The sequence below is a fragment of the Lemur catta genome, chromosome 10 (assembly GCF_020740605.2).
Source record: "Lemur catta isolate mLemCat1 chromosome 10, mLemCat1.pri, whole genome shotgun sequence".
NCBI lineage: Eukaryota > Metazoa > Chordata > Mammalia > Primates > Lemuridae > Lemur > Lemur catta.
Genome location: NC_059137.1, coordinates 59,094,741 through 59,113,648, shown reverse-complemented (window position 1 = coordinate 59,113,648; position 18,908 = coordinate 59,094,741). Strand labels below are relative to the sequence as shown.

At 37.1% G+C, this 18,908-nt stretch overlaps 1 protein-coding gene across 5 annotated transcripts in view; it reads left to right on the top strand.

Moving 5' to 3' along the window:
- The window catches only part of KDM4C (lysine demethylase 4C), a 358,852-nt gene that overhangs the window by 87,548 nt on the left and 252,396 nt on the right, over positions 1-18,908 (top strand). For 4 of the 5 annotated variants that reach the window (XM_045563844.1, XM_045563846.1, XM_045563845.1 and 1 more), the window contains exons 7-8: positions 10,485-10,588; positions 15,702-15,839. In XM_045563844.1, coding sequence (XP_045419800.1) covers positions 10,485-10,588; positions 15,702-15,839 — 242 coding nt within the window. The remainder of the gene's footprint in view (positions 1-10,484; positions 10,589-15,701; positions 15,840-18,908) is intronic. The other variant, XM_045563848.1, reaches the window with a different exon arrangement.

Sequence of the window (18,908 nt, the reverse complement as noted above, 5' to 3'; positions counted from 1 at the left end):
CATCAAGTAATTGCTTTTAATCTATTTTGGTTGTTTCCAAAATTTTTTCTGTTTTAACACAATGTGTTCAACATCATTGTGCCAATAATATTTTTCCTGCTTTTAAGTTACATTCTTCCAGAGAGTTATATTGTTGTGTCTCAGGGTGCAGGTGTTTTATGCCTACATTTTGTGTTGCTATATCATTTCCTCCAAGGGTTATGTTGTGTCACCTATGACACCCCGTTCTTTTGTCACCCACTGGGCCTGGGACTGTGCCCTTAGGGAAGGAAGAAGGTGAATGGCCCTGGGTAACTAGATACACAAGAAATTTTATGTCTTCTTGGACTGGCAAAGTTAAACTTATTTTACTGAAAGTTGAATTTTTATTTTTCATGGGTTTTTTCATCTTGATAAGGGCCAGAATGAAGAATGCTTCTGAAGCTCTATTGCTGGTCTCACCCTGTGCCTGCTTGTGTATGCAGAGTGCTAGTGAAACAGTCACCTTCCTCTTTTCTCCTTTCTCTTAAATATGCTTCAGGCAGTCTTCCCCTCATCTGCTTACACATGGGGAGGAGAATCAAATTCACCCCCTGCCATCCTTATTTTCTATTTCACTAGCCATTCTTTCCAAAGAAGATGTAGGCTGGTAGTGACTTACTTCCAGGGGAGAGTAGAGTTCCGCTGGGGGGATAACTGAGGTGCAAGACATTCTGCCTTTATGCAGGATTGAATCCTCAGTGAGCAGTGCCCTTCTAGTCAGGTGCTGATCCACTTTTCATGGGTGTGTTAGGTTTGCCTCATATTAAGAAAAGAATTTTGTTCCTGCATTATATGTGCTTTCATTTAATAATGAAATGGGGGCACTGAGAAACCCCAATCTTTGACTTGACAGTTCTGAGTAGATATTGTTAATGGCATCTAAAGGTTACTTTCCACCATATTATACAAGAGTATCAGAAGGAACAGTTACAGTATCTCATTTGTAAGAAGCATTATTATAATTTTGGCAGGCTAATCACTATAAAGCCTCTGTGTTTTTTTTAATGTAATGTATTATAGTAATAATAGCAATGTAATTATAATCTTGAACTTTGTTAGGGAATATTTTCATGAATATTAAGGTGGATGAATCCTGGTTCTGGATAATAGATTAGAGCTTAGAAGATGATTACCATAATCCTTAACTATATAGGCAGTGGATCTTTGTGTTTAAACTATATGCTGAACTATCTGCTTCTCTGTAATAATTATTCCACTATTTTCTATTAACCTCACCACTAGAGAGCTTTCAGAATGAAGCCATTGTAAACTTCAGAGTGTTGAGTCACTCACTAAAATTTCTGGTATAAACTGACTGTTAATGCTTTGAAGTGAACTATCTGAAGATGACACTCCCGGAAAATGGCAGCCACCTTCCTCTGCCATTTGTTTAATCAATAAGAGGTTGATATACTTGAAGGATGAACAAGAAGTTTAAACTCATTGCATGTTTATTCATAACTGTTTTTGGAGCATTATTTTGAGAAATGGAGCAGGGAAAGACCCTACAAGATAGGATAGTAGAGAATTTACATCTGCTGACCAGATGCCAGCCAAATTAATTGAATTCTGCAAAATAATTAAAATGATAAAATAATGCAGTAAATGTGATGGAGCATTATAGAATGTCTAGGTCAAGGCAGCACTTGATACATAAAATGAAAAGTAGGCTCGGATATTTTCCATTATCTTGTCTGCATATCATAATTATCACACTTGCCTTTTATGCCTGAATGCTTTCATTTTGGTTTCTATTGAAATCTTGATTGAGTGTGGCACCTACAAATATTTTATCTGAAAGACAGTATGCCAGCATCTAATAAAGGCAGGAGTTTGATTTTGCCCTTCAGCTGCTTTTTCATTTATGCAGGTTTTCACCAATATTATGTAGACATAAATGTAATAAAAATTTTCAAGTGAATTGTTGCAATTTTTATACTTCTTATATTCATCTATAATGCCATTGTATTCTTTGTAATTTTTGGTTTGATACAATTGGATTGCAAATATGGTTGAGAATAGAGGTATAATGTTAAATCATGAATGACAGTTTGAAAGATTTTCAGTTTTTAAAATATCTAAATCTTATCTATTTTAGAAATAATATAATATCTTTGTTATTATATTAAGCAAAATATGGATTATGATAAATTGGGAAAGTCTAAAATTTTGTGCAAAAGTATATTTCATTTGTCTTTTATCGTCAATAAGATACTATTATTTTAAAATATTGGAAGTGATTTACTTTGGTGAATGTTTTGGGTACTGGGAAAAATATGTGACTTGGGATTTTGCACAGCTCATTTTGGAAGGATAATTATTAACAGGAATCTTGGTCCAAACAACAGTAGAGTAGAAGTGAGTTGTTGCTTTTACATCCTTATATTTTCTTGCAACACACGTTTTAATTTTGTCACTTTATTCAGCAAAAGGGAACAGAAGAATTATTGTTATACAGGATTAATTTGCTTCATGCTTTTAAGTGTGTGTCAGTGTGTATGTGTGAGACTTTTTTTTGTTTGTTCTTTCAATGGCTAACAGTCTTGAGTTTAAGCCTGTGGGGCAGAGGGTTCTAAGCTGATTTGTAGGGATCTCTGTGCCAGGGGGTAGATAAAGGTCTGCAGATGGTTTGCAGGCAGGCATTCTGTGGACTCCCTATAATTATATTCGAAACTGGGCATATATGTGGATTTCTGGGAAGCCATCACCAAATCTCCTTAGGGGGGTTTGGTCCAAAAGACATTATGAGGCTCTGGTGTCAGTAGGATAGAGGGGCAGCAATAAATAAGTTATTTAAATTTTATGGACAGATTCTAAATTAACCTGTTCTTACACCTCTCTCCTTGAGTTAGGAAAATGTGCTTTTATTAGCTCTCAAAATGGTAAATATTATTCCCTTAAGCATTCATTAAGCTGATGGTCTGAAAATATTATATTATAATGCCTGGTTCTGAAAAGCTTATAGACAAAACACCCATGATTATAAGTACTCAACTTTAAAGGTCCTGGAAGCCTGCGGTCCACACCCCTGTGGGCTACAGAGTGGCACTGGTCTGTGGCCTGTTGGGAACCGGTGGCACAGCAGGAGGTGAGTGGCGGATGAGAGAGGGGAGCCTCCTCTGTATTTACAGCTGCTCCCCATCACAAACATCACCGCATAAGCTCCGCCTCCTGTCCTATCAGCGGTGGCATTAGATCGTCATAGGAGCGGGAAGCTTACTGTAAACTGCGTGTGCGAAGCGCGAAGGATCTAGGTCATGCTGCTTCTTGCTAGAACCTGATGCCTGATGATCTGAGGTGGAGCTGAGGCAGTGGTGCTGGCACGGGGGAGCAGCTGCAAATACAGATTATCATTAGCAGAGAGGTTTGACAATAAACGTAATGCACTTGAATCATCCTGAACACCTCCACCCCCCCGTCCCCACCACCACATCCCATGGAAAAATTGTCTTCCATGAAGTTGGTCCCTGGTGCCAAAAAGGCTGGGGACCACTACTGTGAGCCACAAAAAATACAGAAGACTACTGATATATCTAATGCTTCCATGGCCAACTCATGGCTTAGGCATAGAGATCAATGTATGAGGCATCAGGGGTATGTTTGTTTCCATCTTGCTATTGGCTGGGTTGCATCAAGAATATGAAACAGTCCCTAAACTTAATTTCCTCATAATGATGTCGGTGATATCATTGTCTATGTTTAAATGTAATTGGATATTTTATATCCAGCCATGTTCCTAGTAGGATTTTCAGTATTGAAAAATAATTTGTGAAATACACCAAGCTAACATAATTTGAACCTGGGGTAAAAGACTTAAAGTCCTGAAAAGTGGTAACAGAATGGAGAGGAAGAATTCAGGAAAGGAATGCTAGCTAGCAGGGAGGAGTTATTACGGGGAAATGACAATTTTTATGATTTAGAGTTGGAGGTGACGGTAGTGTGGAGGCTCAGCTGAGCCAGGAAGATCCTGGTTAGTTTGATTCGGACCTGTTTGATCCCTGCGTGACCCGTGCATACGTTGTCCATACGACATGTCAAGGGGAGGAAGAGCGAGAACTGAAACAAGGTGGCTTTAGGAATGCAGTAAAAGACTGTATGTGTAAGGACACACATACTTGTTAAACTGAGTGGAAATTATAAGTTTTCTGCCAACCAGCTTGAAATGGAAAAAACTTAGCCATTACACAATGCTCCAAGTTCAGGAGATAAAAACAAGGCACTTTTTTGGGGGAAGCACTATCCTTCTTGATCCCAAGGTCATTATGAAGCTCTCCTGGCGCTCCTTCCAGGGATCTCTGCTAGCAGAGATGTGGACAGATTATGGGGCACTTAGGGCTAGAGTGAAGCCTGGGAGGTGATAATTTTCTACCTAGTCTCCAATGGTAGGAAGGACAGGGAGGACGAATGTAGCAATGAACGTCTCACGTCTACCTCTAAAGTAGGGATGTGGGTAAAAGTTACCAGTTTTTCCTCATATAATGTAGCTCATTGGTTCTTTTCATGAATAATCCCTAAAACATTTCATGTGTTCATCTATCTCTGAAAGCATTTCCCACAAAAGCAGTCTTTCTATTTCCTTTTTTTGTGTTTTTTTCCTTAGCATTTGTTTGTATGATTGAGGCTTATATCAGTTATATGAAATCATTATAAAAACCCTATCACAATATACCTAGGTATTCTTTCTCTCTGCAATTCTTTTTTTTTTTTTTTTTTTTTACGATTCTTTTTCTCACTCAGCAGTCTGGGCAAGTGCCATGGCGTCAGCCTAGCTCATTGCAACCTCAAACTTCTGGGCTCAAGCGATCCTCCTGCCTCAGCCTCCCAAGTAGCTGGGACTACAGGTGCATACCACCATGCCTGGCTAATTTTTTCTATTTTTAGTAGAGACAGGGTCTCGCTCTTGGTCAGGCTGGTCTAGAGCTCCTGAGCTCAAGCGATCCTCCCACCTCAGCCTCCCAGAGTGTTAGATTACAGGCATGAGCCACTGCCTGTGCCTGGCTCCTCTCTGTGGTTCTTCAAAAACAAAAATAAACATACATAGGTAAATTTCAGTTATTCAAATGCAAATGTCTTAATCAAAATCTTTTCCTAGTGTGGAAATAGATCTATATGTTTGATTTCTACTTCCTCCCTGTCTTCCTCCCTGCTTTCCTAAGTGGTTTATAACTACTTTGAACTTCTCCTAATTAGTCTTTGTATAACCATAGAAAATGTCACTAAACTTTGATTTTTAAATCTTTTTCTAAGGCTGAAATTTTTGGAGATTTAATAGAAACAGCATATGTTTGTATCTGAGTCATGTGAGATTGGGAGTTAAAAAGAATTCCCTAGTAATAGCTAACATATTATAAGATGTAAACCAGTTGACAGTGTGGAGACCTTTTCTTCTGAAGGAAAGAACACACCTGTTCCATATTTTTAGACCACATCTGCTCTATTTCTGAAAAACAGTTTAAAAGATTATAATGATTTTTGGGGGGTCTGATTTATTGAGGTAAAACTTACATGAAAACCCACCTCTTTTAAGAATATAGCTTAGTGAGTTTTGACAAATATATACAACGGGGTAACCACCACTATTATGAAGATACAAAACATTTCCAACACTCCAAAAATGTTCTCTCGTGCCCCTTTGCAGTTAACCCCTCCTGCTAGTTGCTGAGAAGCACCCATCTGATTTCTGTCCCTGTGGGTTTTCCTTTTCAAGAATATCATATTGGAATCATATAACATGTAGACTTCTGTTTTTGGCTTTTTTCACATACAATTGTGCATTTCACATATGACGACTTTTACATTGACTACAGAATACCCTTTGGGTGTGTACGACTCCTGATCCTTAAGAGAGCTTATTGGATCCTACACTTCCATGCTCCAAAACTCCCTAAGTGTTTTGGTGGTCTTACAAAGGGTTATTGTGGGATGATTTTAGGATTTCAGGGCTCGGCTGGCGTCTCTGGAGTACAAGCTCTTTGTTATGCTAGCCCTCCATCGTCTAACATGCTTAGATAGAGAGAATGATCTCAATGAGCAACCGTGCTTGCTTGAGCGTGTGTAGTATTCAAACTACTCTTCCCATTTTTTTACCCCCAAATCAGATACTGCCCCATTTCTTTGGGAGCTCATTGGTTTACCTGACACAGAAGCCCTGATGTGTCACCTGTGAGGAAGAGTTAGCGTGTGTGGGGGGAAGTAAGTTGAGGAGTGGTTGGCACCATTAGTATCCAAAGCTTTGAAGTGAAATAACTTAATCATTTCTGCCTTTTCTTTTTAGTTTTGTAGGATTTTTACTTTGAAGCTCATTTGTGAGTAATTTGGAATCTAGACTGGATATTAATATTTAATTTTAAAATATCAGTTTTAGAGAAAGGATGGAAGAACTTACAGGTGAATACAAATAAAAAATGAGAAAATATAGTTATAATCCAAGTCACCTTTGACTGTTAGACTTCTTTTCTGGGGAGAAGTTAGTTGCTTGTGACCAGAACTGGCTAGGTTTAGGTCACAACACCCAAGGCCATGAGATGCTTCTTAAAGCTTGGTAACCACTGGCCATCTACAGCAGCTTCGCCCTCAGCTTTCTAGGTCTCCTGGAACTGTCTGTCATTCACCTTCTTAGCTGGCAGGTTGCAGAGTTGGTAGAAAGGGAAGATTTTTGAGCCAATATGATAACTAGCCCCCATATGGTGGAAATGAGTAATAGGGATAATAATAGTTACTATTCATTGAATGTTACCATGTGTCAAGGTATGCCTGACAATTCAGTGCACAAGCCTGTGGCATTTAGTATCTTCACACTGGTGTACAACCATCTTCTCTATCTAGTTCCAAGACATTTTCATCACCCCAAAAGGAAAATCCTGTACCTATTAAGCAGTCACTCCCCTTTTGCTATCTGCAATCTCTCCTGACCACCTTGGGCAACTGAGTATTAGTCTGCTTTCTGTCTGTATGTATTTATCTATTATGGATGTTTTGTATACAAGGAATAGTATGTTATAATATGTGACCTTTTGTGTCTGGCTTCTTTCATTTAGCATGATATTTTCCATGTAGTAGTAGTATGTATCATTATTTCATTCTTTTTTTTATGTCTGAATGATATTCTGTTGATTGGATAAAAACCACAGTTTGTTTTTCTGTTCATCAGTTAATGGACATTTGGGTTGTTTCCCATTTTTGACTATGACTAAGTTTTCTGTGCATTATCTTATTAGATTCCAATAAGAACCTAGGGAGGAAGATAATGATAGCATCCTGATTGTACATATGGGGAAATTGAGGCATTAAGGGATCATGTGACTAGTCAAAGTCATGAGAGTGTGGGAGTTCTGGTTGGAATTCATGTCTATAAGGCTGAAGTCCAAGTTCTCAACAACTGGACAAGCTGGCTTCAAGTAATTAAAAATATTAAGACTTAGGAATAAAATTTAGCTTTTTAATTTACTACAGTGAGTAGGTGTGTGTTTGTTGGGAGTATTAAAGGAGAGAGGGAAAGTTGGTGGTCCAGCAAGCTTGTTTGTTAAATGCCTACAAAAAGGTATTGGAAAAAAAAAAAACCCAAAAACAACAATAACAACAAAAAAGGGCATTGGTGAAGATTTACACAATGTCCTATGGCATCGTTTGCACTGTGTAGCAGGCTGCCTCTCAAATGCTTCCTCCAAAATACCTCTGTAAGATAGGAGAGTAAAGCCCCATTGCTCTGAACATGTGTGCAGTTTTTTTATTGTGCTCCTCTAAATATGTCTGTTTTTATATAAAAATGGACCAAGTGATTTAACATGATAAAAGTAGATGCTGCAGAAAGATGTGCCGGGTTTTATTCTGTGTGTTCTTCTACACTTGTCATATTACCTGGTGGCCACGGGGCATTTGACGTGTTGCAGTGGGATGCCACTAGTGGGTGATTGAGGGATCAGTGCAGAACTTTCTTTATTGGAACTTCTTGATCCTCAAGGTTGTGAAGGAGTGGACTATCTCATTGGTGTGTATGACCTGGTAAATTGACAAGTCTTATGGAATGTTACACTAGTAACATTAAAATATACCTTTTAGAGAAGATTTCTTCTAAGTAAATTATTTAAAACATTTAAGAAAGAACACCAAGAAAGTTAATATGAGAATATACAAAACTGATTCAAAAAGGTACATTTTAAAGAACTTACTTGCAAAAATTTTGACCTATCCTGAGTTGCCTGTGTAATTGGTGACTTTTGAAAAACTCAGATGGTCTTAAGGTAGAATTTTTCCTTCAATGTTATCTTTTCTGTGAGATGTGATTTTGTAATTTTTCATACAAGTGACTCCTAAAGCTGTTTTTTTCTATTTATCATCAAAGATACTAATCTTTCATTATCTGGGACAGTCCTGAGTCATTTAAAATGTTATCATTTTCGTATCAAATGCTATTTTAGTTGTATTGACTTATATGTTGAATAAAATACTTTTTATAGACTATGGAGTGAGAGTGAGTATGAACCATGCAGCCCTGCAGGCATTTTGAAGGAAAATTCATTTTAAGACCCCACATACTTTGTACATAATTTGTGCTGTTTATGAGGTGTTTTCCAGGACATTGTAAAATACAATTCTGACAGCATGTTGTAAATATAAATCTTGTCCCAATGCGAAGTGCTTTATCTACTACAAATTACCTTCCTTGAGTGGTTTTCCAATTTAAATTAACTTATGACCACTCACCACATTGTTTAGGTCTTGATTACAAATCCATATCAAAAGAAAATTAAATAGACTCTTCTTTCTTCATTGATTTTAATTTAAAACTTAAATCATTCAGTGTTGCAGAAGTTACAGATTTGAAAACTTTGATGGATCCCTTTGAATTGTGTTATTAAAATGTTTCTGCACGTTATGCATTGGGGACTGACCAGTTGTGTCTTCCTCTGTCTGCGTAAGACTTGGGATATGTTGCTATGTGGTCTTGGCCATTACATTAGTGTGGCGTTTTCTAACCATTCATGAGTTTTATTTTGTATTTATGTATTATGAATATCAATCATAAGCAGAGGGCTGCATTAAGTGACCACAAAGGGCAAAACTATGCCTTTTATTCCTATTGATATTGTAAAGAATCATAGTAGTTAGTATTTCTGATGTTTCTTAGGACACACACTTTTCTATACTATCTATTTTTTTCTTGTTAGTTAAGGTGCAGATTCTAAAGCAGAAGGTACTACTTTTTGTAGGTGGTTCTTTATACCCCAGTGGTTTTTTCCTGGATGTTTGCTTTCTTTCTCTTTGATGAACGGTGGCCTCACATACCCAATGGTGGCATCAATTAAAGTTTATTTACTAAAAAAAAAATTCTTCAGAAGTGCTTCTATTCTATGAGATTAAAATGGTTCATGATTAGTTAATGCATGCTGGTGATTCTGTCAACAAATTGGTCACATTCTTGAGTTGTTTGCATGTTGTGAGCCACAGAGTTAGAGAAGTCACATTTCCAGCAGTTTTACCTTCTTTTTGGCGATGGAGGAGTTAGATAGCATCTGTGTTTCTTCCCAACTTACTCATACACATCACATGTTTTCTTGGTGACTTCCCTCTTCCTTCTGTGTCCTCCCTCTGTGGTTCTCCTCTGTCTTGTCCATGTTTCTTGTTCTTCTCTCTGTCTTCTTGCTTTTCCACTCCTTTCTGCACTGCAGTCTTCCCTCTGAGTGCGCAAGGTGACAAATAGGACATCAAGCATGTTCATTTTTCTGTAGCTTGCATCCCTGAGTTAATGGGAGTCTGCCTTAGACAGAACTGCAGGATTGAAGTCAGTGATGGAGAAAACCAGCTGTGTCTTGGTGTATAATATACTGTTGAAAGGAAGACTTGCTGCACGTTCAGCTTCCTCGTTTAAAAGGCTCCTCAAAACACTTTTCCCATTAAGACTGATGAGGCCAGTTTTCAGACATTTCATGGGTGTTGGCCAGGAAGTTGAATTTGGAAATTAGTAGCATTATTTTTGTACTGATCAGAAAGAATCAAAACTGGGAAACTGTCTGTGGTTAGTGCATGACAGACATTAGGATGTGTGCTTCTGGAATTATCAAATGTAGGAGTTTGAAATGAGAGTCCTTTATTAAAGTGCATACCAATCTCTCCTACCATCCCTTAATATTTTTTTCATTTAGCAGGTAGATAGATTGATTCTAAAATTGTTTCAAATTGAAATTGATTCCTAAAGTTTAGTAATTATTATATGTTACAGAAATAATTTTTGGTAAATGTTTTTGTAAAGAAGATCAACCTTCGATGATATAAATATATATTAATTTTTAAGAATTCTGGCATTGACTCTAATTTTTACTACAAAGGCTTTTTGGTGGTGGGGTGGGTCTATGCTTGGATAAAACTGGCATAGTAAAAGGACACTAGAACTTAAATGTAAAAAACAATCTAAAATTTTTATCTTGATTGACAAAATGCTGTTTATATTTATTATTTCTTTTTAGGTTTTTTCCCAAGCAGCTCCCAAGGGTGTGATGCATTTCTTCGCCACAAGATGACACTGATTTCTCCATCAGTATTGAAGAAGTATGGTATTCCCTTTGACAAGGTACATTGGTTTTCTTCTTACACAAATTGATTTTTGTGTGTGTGATTTGTATCTAAGATGAATTTAACATAGGCTAATGTATCTTTGACTTCAAGTAGGATCTTTTAGGATGTGGGCAGAGAAATTCAAATTCATGTTTTGCAATAGTAATTATCTAAATCCTAATTGGAATTAATTTTATTTCAGGATATATTTACTAGAGATTTCATGCTGTTATAGTTCATTTAAAATGATACTGAAAATAAAATGTAGCACATTCTGCAGAATAAGGGGAAAGCACTTTTTAAAGTCTTTTATATGAGCAACATAATATATGTATATGTGTTCTATTTTTTAAAAAGAATTCAGAGCAATTATTATTAGCCATTTGGGTTAGCTAGAATCAATGATTATAGTAGCACTATGTTGCTTCTAAACACATTTAGATATAATAACAATTGAGATTTCAGTATGGATAAAATTGCCTTATGAAATAATAATTAGATATTGCTTCCGTCGAGTTGTTCTGGAGATAAGTTCTGTAAAACTCAGCAGATACTGGATCCCATGTTCTTTGTGTCAGTGTGTGGTTATTGGGTCAGAATTATTACAGAGCCTGAACATTTTTATGTGAAGAAGCTGAAATGAAAAAAGATTTTGACCAGATAAATAAAAGCTCTCTCAGTCTCAGGAGGATTAAGTACTTAGCTACTTGCAGAAACATTAAAAAATAGCTCTTCTTTGTTCTCTATTTTTTATTTGATTTACCCGCCCCCCCCCAATCCTTGCTGTTTTCCACCTTAGAAGCTTTTCGCTTGTGACTAAATCATCTTCCTCATGTTAGGCCCTTAATATGGCCTCATTTTGGGGTTGGGGGGATTAAAATGAAACTTTGCCAGGTGCAAAGCATCATTCTTGTGCTGAGGTGGCTCCTGCCCCTCGCAGGCCGTCCGTGGAGCAGTCAGGCACAGGACAGGCTCCCCTTTGGGAGCACGCCCTCAGCACTGCTTTACTCACACACTTTTATCTGTGGGAAGTGCCCCAGAGACGTGCACCCTGGGTTATGCCTGTGGGTGCAGGAGGAGCTGGGGAGGGGCCGCAGCACTGTCAGGTACAGAGGGCAGAGGTGGTGCCCTCGGGGGCTGCTGCCGTGGGGTTTGTCTCACTGGCTAGCATCTCCAGGCACCAGGCTTTTGTGAGTCTCAGATACGTTATCACCGAGTGTTTATTTTAGGTGGTTGGCATTTGCTTCATTAGGCACTTTGACTCAAGTTGGGATAGTAGAAGGCAGAGAAGAAGTAGACTAGTGCCCCCAAGACATAAAAACCTTCTCTGTGGGTTTAGGGCTGGTGTTAGGTACTGGCAGTGGGATAGGGCTGGTCTGTGGAGTGGGGTTTATGTGAAGCTGCAGGGCTGTGGGGTTGGTTCATTTCCCCCTGGATGGAGGCCTTAAAAGCTTGGAGCTCCTTTCCAGGCTTTGTGGGGAAGGAGGCAGGGACCCCAAACCCCCTTTCTGGGCTGCAGCTCTCCAACTGCTATGTGGTAGATAATTAGATGCATCAGGCTTTCATCTGGCCTTTTCTGGATGGGCCATGTCGTGGCTTCTGTGGAAGTGGCAGGGTGAGTGTAAGTCCTGAGATGGTGAGACAGCGGGGACTTAGAGGGCCGATTGGCAGTTGTTGCTTCCTGTGAAATCCCACTGCTTCCTCTTTCTACCTCCACCCAGATAAGCTCCTCAAGGAGCTTATTCTCTGATTATGATAATGTAACATGTGGCAGAGTAAAAAGTGATAGCACAGTGCAGATTTAAGCCTCCTGAGTTAATTCCTGGTTCTATCACATAATTTTTCTGAGCCTCAGCTTCTTCAGGTGTAAAATTGGGATAATAGTGAGTACTTAATAGGGTTATTATGAAGATGAAAAAAGATAATCTATAAGGTCTTTGAATAGTAGACATATATAGTAACACACTCTTGCTTCTCAACTCTCCTCCTTTAGGTAGTTGTTTCTCAGCTGAAGTACGTTTTTTCATTCTTTCAATGGATTTACACACATGCATACATACGTATAAAAATATGTGTAATAAACAGCTAATGTCTGCTTTTAGGTTATGTGCACTCTCCTCTCCAGCTTCTTTCATGATAGGAGATTGTGATGATTGCTTTAGTCTTCTAATAAAATGGACTTGTTTTACTTTGTCCCTGTACTTCCTTATCAGTTTATTACCCTCGAGGGAGTAAATTGGCTTTATGTGTTGGCGAACTGACACATACCTATTTTTAGAAATGACAAAGGTTTAAATTTAAGAGTTGAATTCAGTAGGAGCAGTTGCTCTTTTTCATCATGGCAAGAACAGGACTTTCTATGTAGGGCAGAAATGGCTTGTAGTAGGTGGGATTCCATGGAACAGTAAAGGTAGTTTCCTCAGTCCAATGGCAGCAGTCTTATCCCTCTCCCACCTTTACAATAGGAGTAGAAACGGTTGAGCACAGTGAGTTTTGTTTTATCACATAACACAAGGAAGAAGGAAGAAGCACCTAGATAATTAATGAGATTTAGTGAGACCAGGAAAGGTGAGAATTGGGCTGTGTTCTCATGTGGTTAAAAGCAATGGAACTGGAACCATGCTGGCCAGTGGTAAGCCTGTCTCTTTTGCCAGGTGACAGCTGAACTGCTGCTCATTGCAGAACACATTCTTCTGGGGTTTCATTGGTGGGAGGGGCGTGTCATGAGGCAAATTTCAGAATTGTTGGGAAAAAAGTACTTTCCCCACACCATGTTAGCATCTCTAGAATGGCAATTGAATTGCAGTGTGTGCACCTGTATTTATACAGTGTGCCTCCTGTATGTTTACCCGCATGTATTTACCCATATATGCATTTCCTACCATGTGAGGACTGTAATGAACCATGGGAATCATTTACTCCAGTTGAATACCTTCAGAAAGGGCACTACCTTGGCTTTAATTTAGAGTATGTATAAGGGAAATATTCTGACAGTGAGAGTTGCATTGTGGAATCTCCTCTGAATTTTATTTTTTGTTAATATTATGATAGATTCTTTCTCCATTTTCTCATTTATTCATAAACAAAATGGTATCTGTTCTAGTTTTGACAGTCTTGCATGCTGAATATTAATCTTGTTTTTATGTTTTCTTTATGTTTTTTTCTGCCTGTGATCTGAGTACTTGGCTGGGACGTACATCCCTGAAGATATTTTATGTCTATTTTGATGGTGAAATTCTATAAACATTCATGAATACTTTCTTAAGATCATTCACAGTCAGACCAATAGGACTATATGGAATACTATAGTGGAACATAAATGATAAATAAAATATGCTCTTTGGTTTCAAGGCACTTTAACAATTCAGGGTAGAAGTCATGGGATAGGAGGTAATAGGGAAGCAAAGAATAAAGGTGTTAATAATGTAAGAAATTTATATTTCTCCTTAAGAAGTACACAAATCCATTCCAATGGTGGACCAACAGAGTGAGTGATCACATCTGATTCCTGGGTTAAGTGATAGCACCTAGGAATGTTTCACCCTAATTCTTCTTTCTCCTTTTTAGTTCTGAAAACTATACTTGTTTTAGATTTTAGAGAAATTCCTAATTATCAGTCATGTACCAGAGGTTGGTTTGTTGAGCTCAACTATATTTTTAATTCTGTAAAGCAAACACTTGACAATCCAAACCTTCATTAGCAGGTGAAGGGATAAATAAAACATGGTATATTCATAGAATGGAACATCAGTAAATACTACTGAGCTATTGATTATATGTAAGAGAAGGAATGCATCTTCAGAACATGCTGAGCATAAATAAATTGTATGATTTCCTTTTTATGAAGTCCTAGGACAGGCAAATCTAACCAATGGTGAACTGTGGTTGTTATTTGGGTGGGAGTAGGGGTGGCCTGGGGATTGCCAAGTCCAGGCATGTGGGAGCTTTCTTGGGTCATGGAAGTGATGGGCGTATGAGTTATATGGGTGTATGCATTTGTCAAAACTGACCAAATCTGTGCATTTATTATCTGAGCATTTTGCTGTATGTAAATTATATCTCAATTAAAGAAAATGTAAGTACATTTTATTTTAGCCAGTAGGATAATTAAAAGTGTGGTTTTAAAATTTTGATTATTGGAACGATTGGAGAATATAGGCTCTGACTGTGAACAGATACATTAGAAATGTTATCAAGGAGAAACTGTGCTTCAGTGCCCAAATGCTATGAGCATTTTTTATGTTACTTGGCACCAGGGTAAAGAATTTAGAGATACAAAGGACTTCACTCCAATGGTTGCTGGGTTAGAAATATTTTAAGATCAGATAATGGAAAACAAATATGCTTTACTCCATTTGAAGGAGTAATACATTTTATGATCTAGTATTGAATAAATTTTTAAAAATAATGAACACTAAAAATTTGCTTTACTTTTTTCTCTAATCTATGGTATGTTTTATGTTGCTTTGGTGATTATAAAAAAATAAATGTCTAAAAAATAGGAACAGAATAAGTATATCTTTCATGTTTGTTTTTAGGCTTCTTATTTATGCAAGTTATTATAATTATATTTAAAAATGTACTCATACATATATAAATATATTTGAATAATTCTTTGAATAAAAGTTTTACTATTAAATGGAATGCAGTTGAATGTTTTCAAAGTGTTATGAAAGAATAACTTGACAAATACCACCAACTCTGTATTAAGAATTTATGATATAGCCTGTCCAGTTTTTTCATCTCTAACTGCAACAATGTCAATTATAATATGTCTTTTATATATAACTCTGGTAATGCAAGTTTGTAAAGCATTAAAATGTAAACATTGATAGCTAATATGAATAAATTTATTTGAATAACTTGAAGATATTTTTAAATAAAATAGGATAGTTTTAATTATGGATTGAACAATTGAACTCAAGTACTAGAAGGTCATATGCTATTTGAACAAGTCTTAAAAGTTTCCTGAAAAACACTATGAAAGGATTAAGTAAAGAATCTCGGGAGCTTCTTTCTGATGTCATAGCAATTTTTTTTTTTGTTTTTGCTAAAAAATGTATTTTAATTGTATTCACAATTTGGGAAGTCTTATTACTACAAAATATTATATGTTTCCTTCCTGGCAGATCACACAGGAGGCTGGTGAATTTATGATCACTTTCCCATATGGCTACCATGCTGGTTTTAATCATGGTTTCAACTGTGCAGAATCTACAAATTTCGCTACTGTCAGATGGATTGACTATGGAAAAGTTGCTAAATTGGTAAGTTATACCTCAAAAATAAAGCATAAATTAAATGTGTATTCTTGTTATTGTAGTGGGAAGCCAAAGATCATGTGCAGCATTTACTTTATTTCCTCATTGGCATGGTGTGCCTCTCATCACAGTAATTTATTTTAGACCAGATACATTTTTTTTTTTTTTACATAGACTATATTACCAATTGTGGCTACATTTTTCTGTTTTGAGATTAATATGGAACAATTTATCGTATTAGGTAATTTTATTCAATAGGTTTTTGCTTTCACTCTTAAGGCCAACAATTAGTTTTTTGCAAGATTTGCCAGTGGTTTCAGTGGCTCCATGTTAGATAGACTCATATCTCTCCCTGTTCAATTCATGGCTTAGAAAACAACAATTTACTGAAGGGAGTGTCTGGTAAAATTGTAACATGAGATTGAGGGAGGATGGTAGAAATAATTAAAACTGCCTTTAGTGCAGAAATGAATTTCTTAAAAGTAATAATGTAGAACATATTTTAACAGGAAATATATTTTCATGTTAAATTTGGTATAAAAGTTTGCATCTCCTGCCCATATATTTAATTTAGTCCACATACTATGTATTTTGATTCACAGGCAACAACTTCTATGAAATTTAATTACTTTTCCCCTGTGGTGTTAAATAGAGGACATCTTCAAAGTGGTGGTAGTTTCGATTAGGTTTGTCGCTTTTCCTGTAGCTTTTAAGGCAAAAGTGCAGGCTGGCGGCAAAAGTCCACTCAGTGGTTCCATATGCAAGTTTTATCAATGTAGAATGAATGATACTTAGTTCTGCCATACAGTGGCCAAGATAGGCCACATAATCTTTATTTATCATGTTCTACTAAACGTATATCAACTTTACACACTGTGTAAAACACAGTTTCATTTACAAGCTGCCCTCCGCCAGCCTGCACTTTTGCCTTAAAAGCTACAGGAAAAGCGACAAACCTAATCGAAACTACCACCACTTTGAAGATGTCCTCTATTTAACACCACAGGGGAAAAGTAATTAAATTTCATAGAATTTGTTGCCTGTGAATCAAAATACATAGTATGTGGACTAAATTAAATATATGGGCAGGAGATGCAAACTCCTAATAAACCTAATAATGAATAGAATACTCAGTGTATTACCTTGTCCAGCTACTGCAGGGCTTTTGCAGAAATGTCATGCTTGCATTTGCATTGACAGTGTTGTAGCCATGAAGTTAAAAAAAGATCTCATGTTTTATGGTGTGCACCTTTCATTATTGACATAGGCTATCATATGTTCATATCACCACAACTAGTTTCAGAACTAGTTCATGGCATTGGCTAAAAGAGGACCTCTCAGCCTTGGGGAGTAGCTAAAATACCACGAACGTTTGAGTGTTTCCACATTTCCATGTGGAAGTAGAGTCAGTGGAGTGCAGCCACAGAAGAGAGATCTGTGGTCTTCCTGTATGAAATCCCAGCTGACAGAGCCCATTGTAATTGTGTGAATATGAGGAGGTAGTGCACCTTGGAGGAGGCAGGGGTCTGAGGCCCGGCTTGTCTACTGGGCTAGCCACGTAACAATAGGAAACTCAGTTATTCTTCATATGTAAATTAGAAGCACCTCCCTCTACCCTATAGATTTGTTGCAAGGAGAAAAGAAAAGAACTTAGGTATGTGAATATCTACTCATTCAATTTAGTAAGGTCTGTGCTTCGTTTGGTTCTGGGTACAAGATATTCAATGCTGTAATGCCTCATTGGCCAGGTAATTTAAAATTGACCTAACTGCATGGATTTGATTTATTTTTGGATGTTGTCACCACCCCTCTCTTCCTTTGGCCAGGTGTATGCTGTTCGGAGAATGTATTAGTTGTATGTTGCTGCTGTAGCAAATCATCAGAATCTTTGTGGTTTAAAACAATGCCCATTGATTATCTCATAGTTCTGTAGGTTATAGGCCCATTGTTGCCATCAAACATCAAGGTCTTTGCAGGACTGCATTCCATACTGGAGACATTGGAGAAGAGTCCATTTCCTTGCTTCTTCAGGTGGTTGGCTGAATTCACTTCCTTGCAGTTCCAGGACTAAGGTCTGGTTTCCTTTCTGACTGTGAGCCAGGGACTTTGCTCCTAGAGGCCTCTCTCCAGTCTTTGTATGTAGTCCCCTACATTACTGAGCAAGCAATTTGCAAAATCCCTTTTGTCTTGTAAGATAACATGTTCACAGATATCTACGGTTAGGATGTGGATATCTTTGTTGGGGGTGTGGGAGGCGGAAATATCCGCCTAGCACAGAGAGGACCAATTAATAATTGACATGGGGATATAGTAAGAATCTGTAACTAGTTTTAGTTACTCTGCATAAAAACGGGAAACTAAACTTATAACAGATACAGTTTTGAAGGTTTCACTAAAACATCCTTCCTTTGCTTTTTAAAATTATACGTTTAACATTAATGTTTTCTTGGCTATTCTCAGTTAACAAGTTCTCTTACATTACAGTGTGCTGAGATGACATTTTCTTCCACATATTGGTGTCTTTAATCAATTATTTGACACATATTTTTGATCTCCAAGTCTGAGTCTTTAGTTAACCTTATGAATTTGCTGTAATGTGTGTGTGTATTTTTTAATCCTTGGTAAATTTGTGCAGTTGGCACAAATTTATGTGTTTTGCTTAAGACTAATAATGTGTAGTGTATTAATTATGAATTGCAATAAAAAGACTTTTAGCTTTGAGGATGCCTATTTTTGTTAGTTTGCCTCAATTCTTTGCCTTCTTCAGTTTATGTTAAATGGTAACAGTAAAAAAGTCATTATCCGTAAGTGATCATGGAATACGCTTTTTATAATTATTGTAAAAATACTGGCATTTTTTCATAGTTGAGACACTGGTGGGGGGTGCCACCTGCTTTACTTGTCATCTGGGGTTGATTTGAGTATATAAAAGCATAGTATCTGTATTTTGTAGTACAGAGTATGGGGTCTGTACCCATTATATGTGCATATAAGTAATTCACATATATGATATGAAATATATATAATTTCCTGTATTACAAACCAATATTTTTACTTTGGTGACTCAGAAAAGAG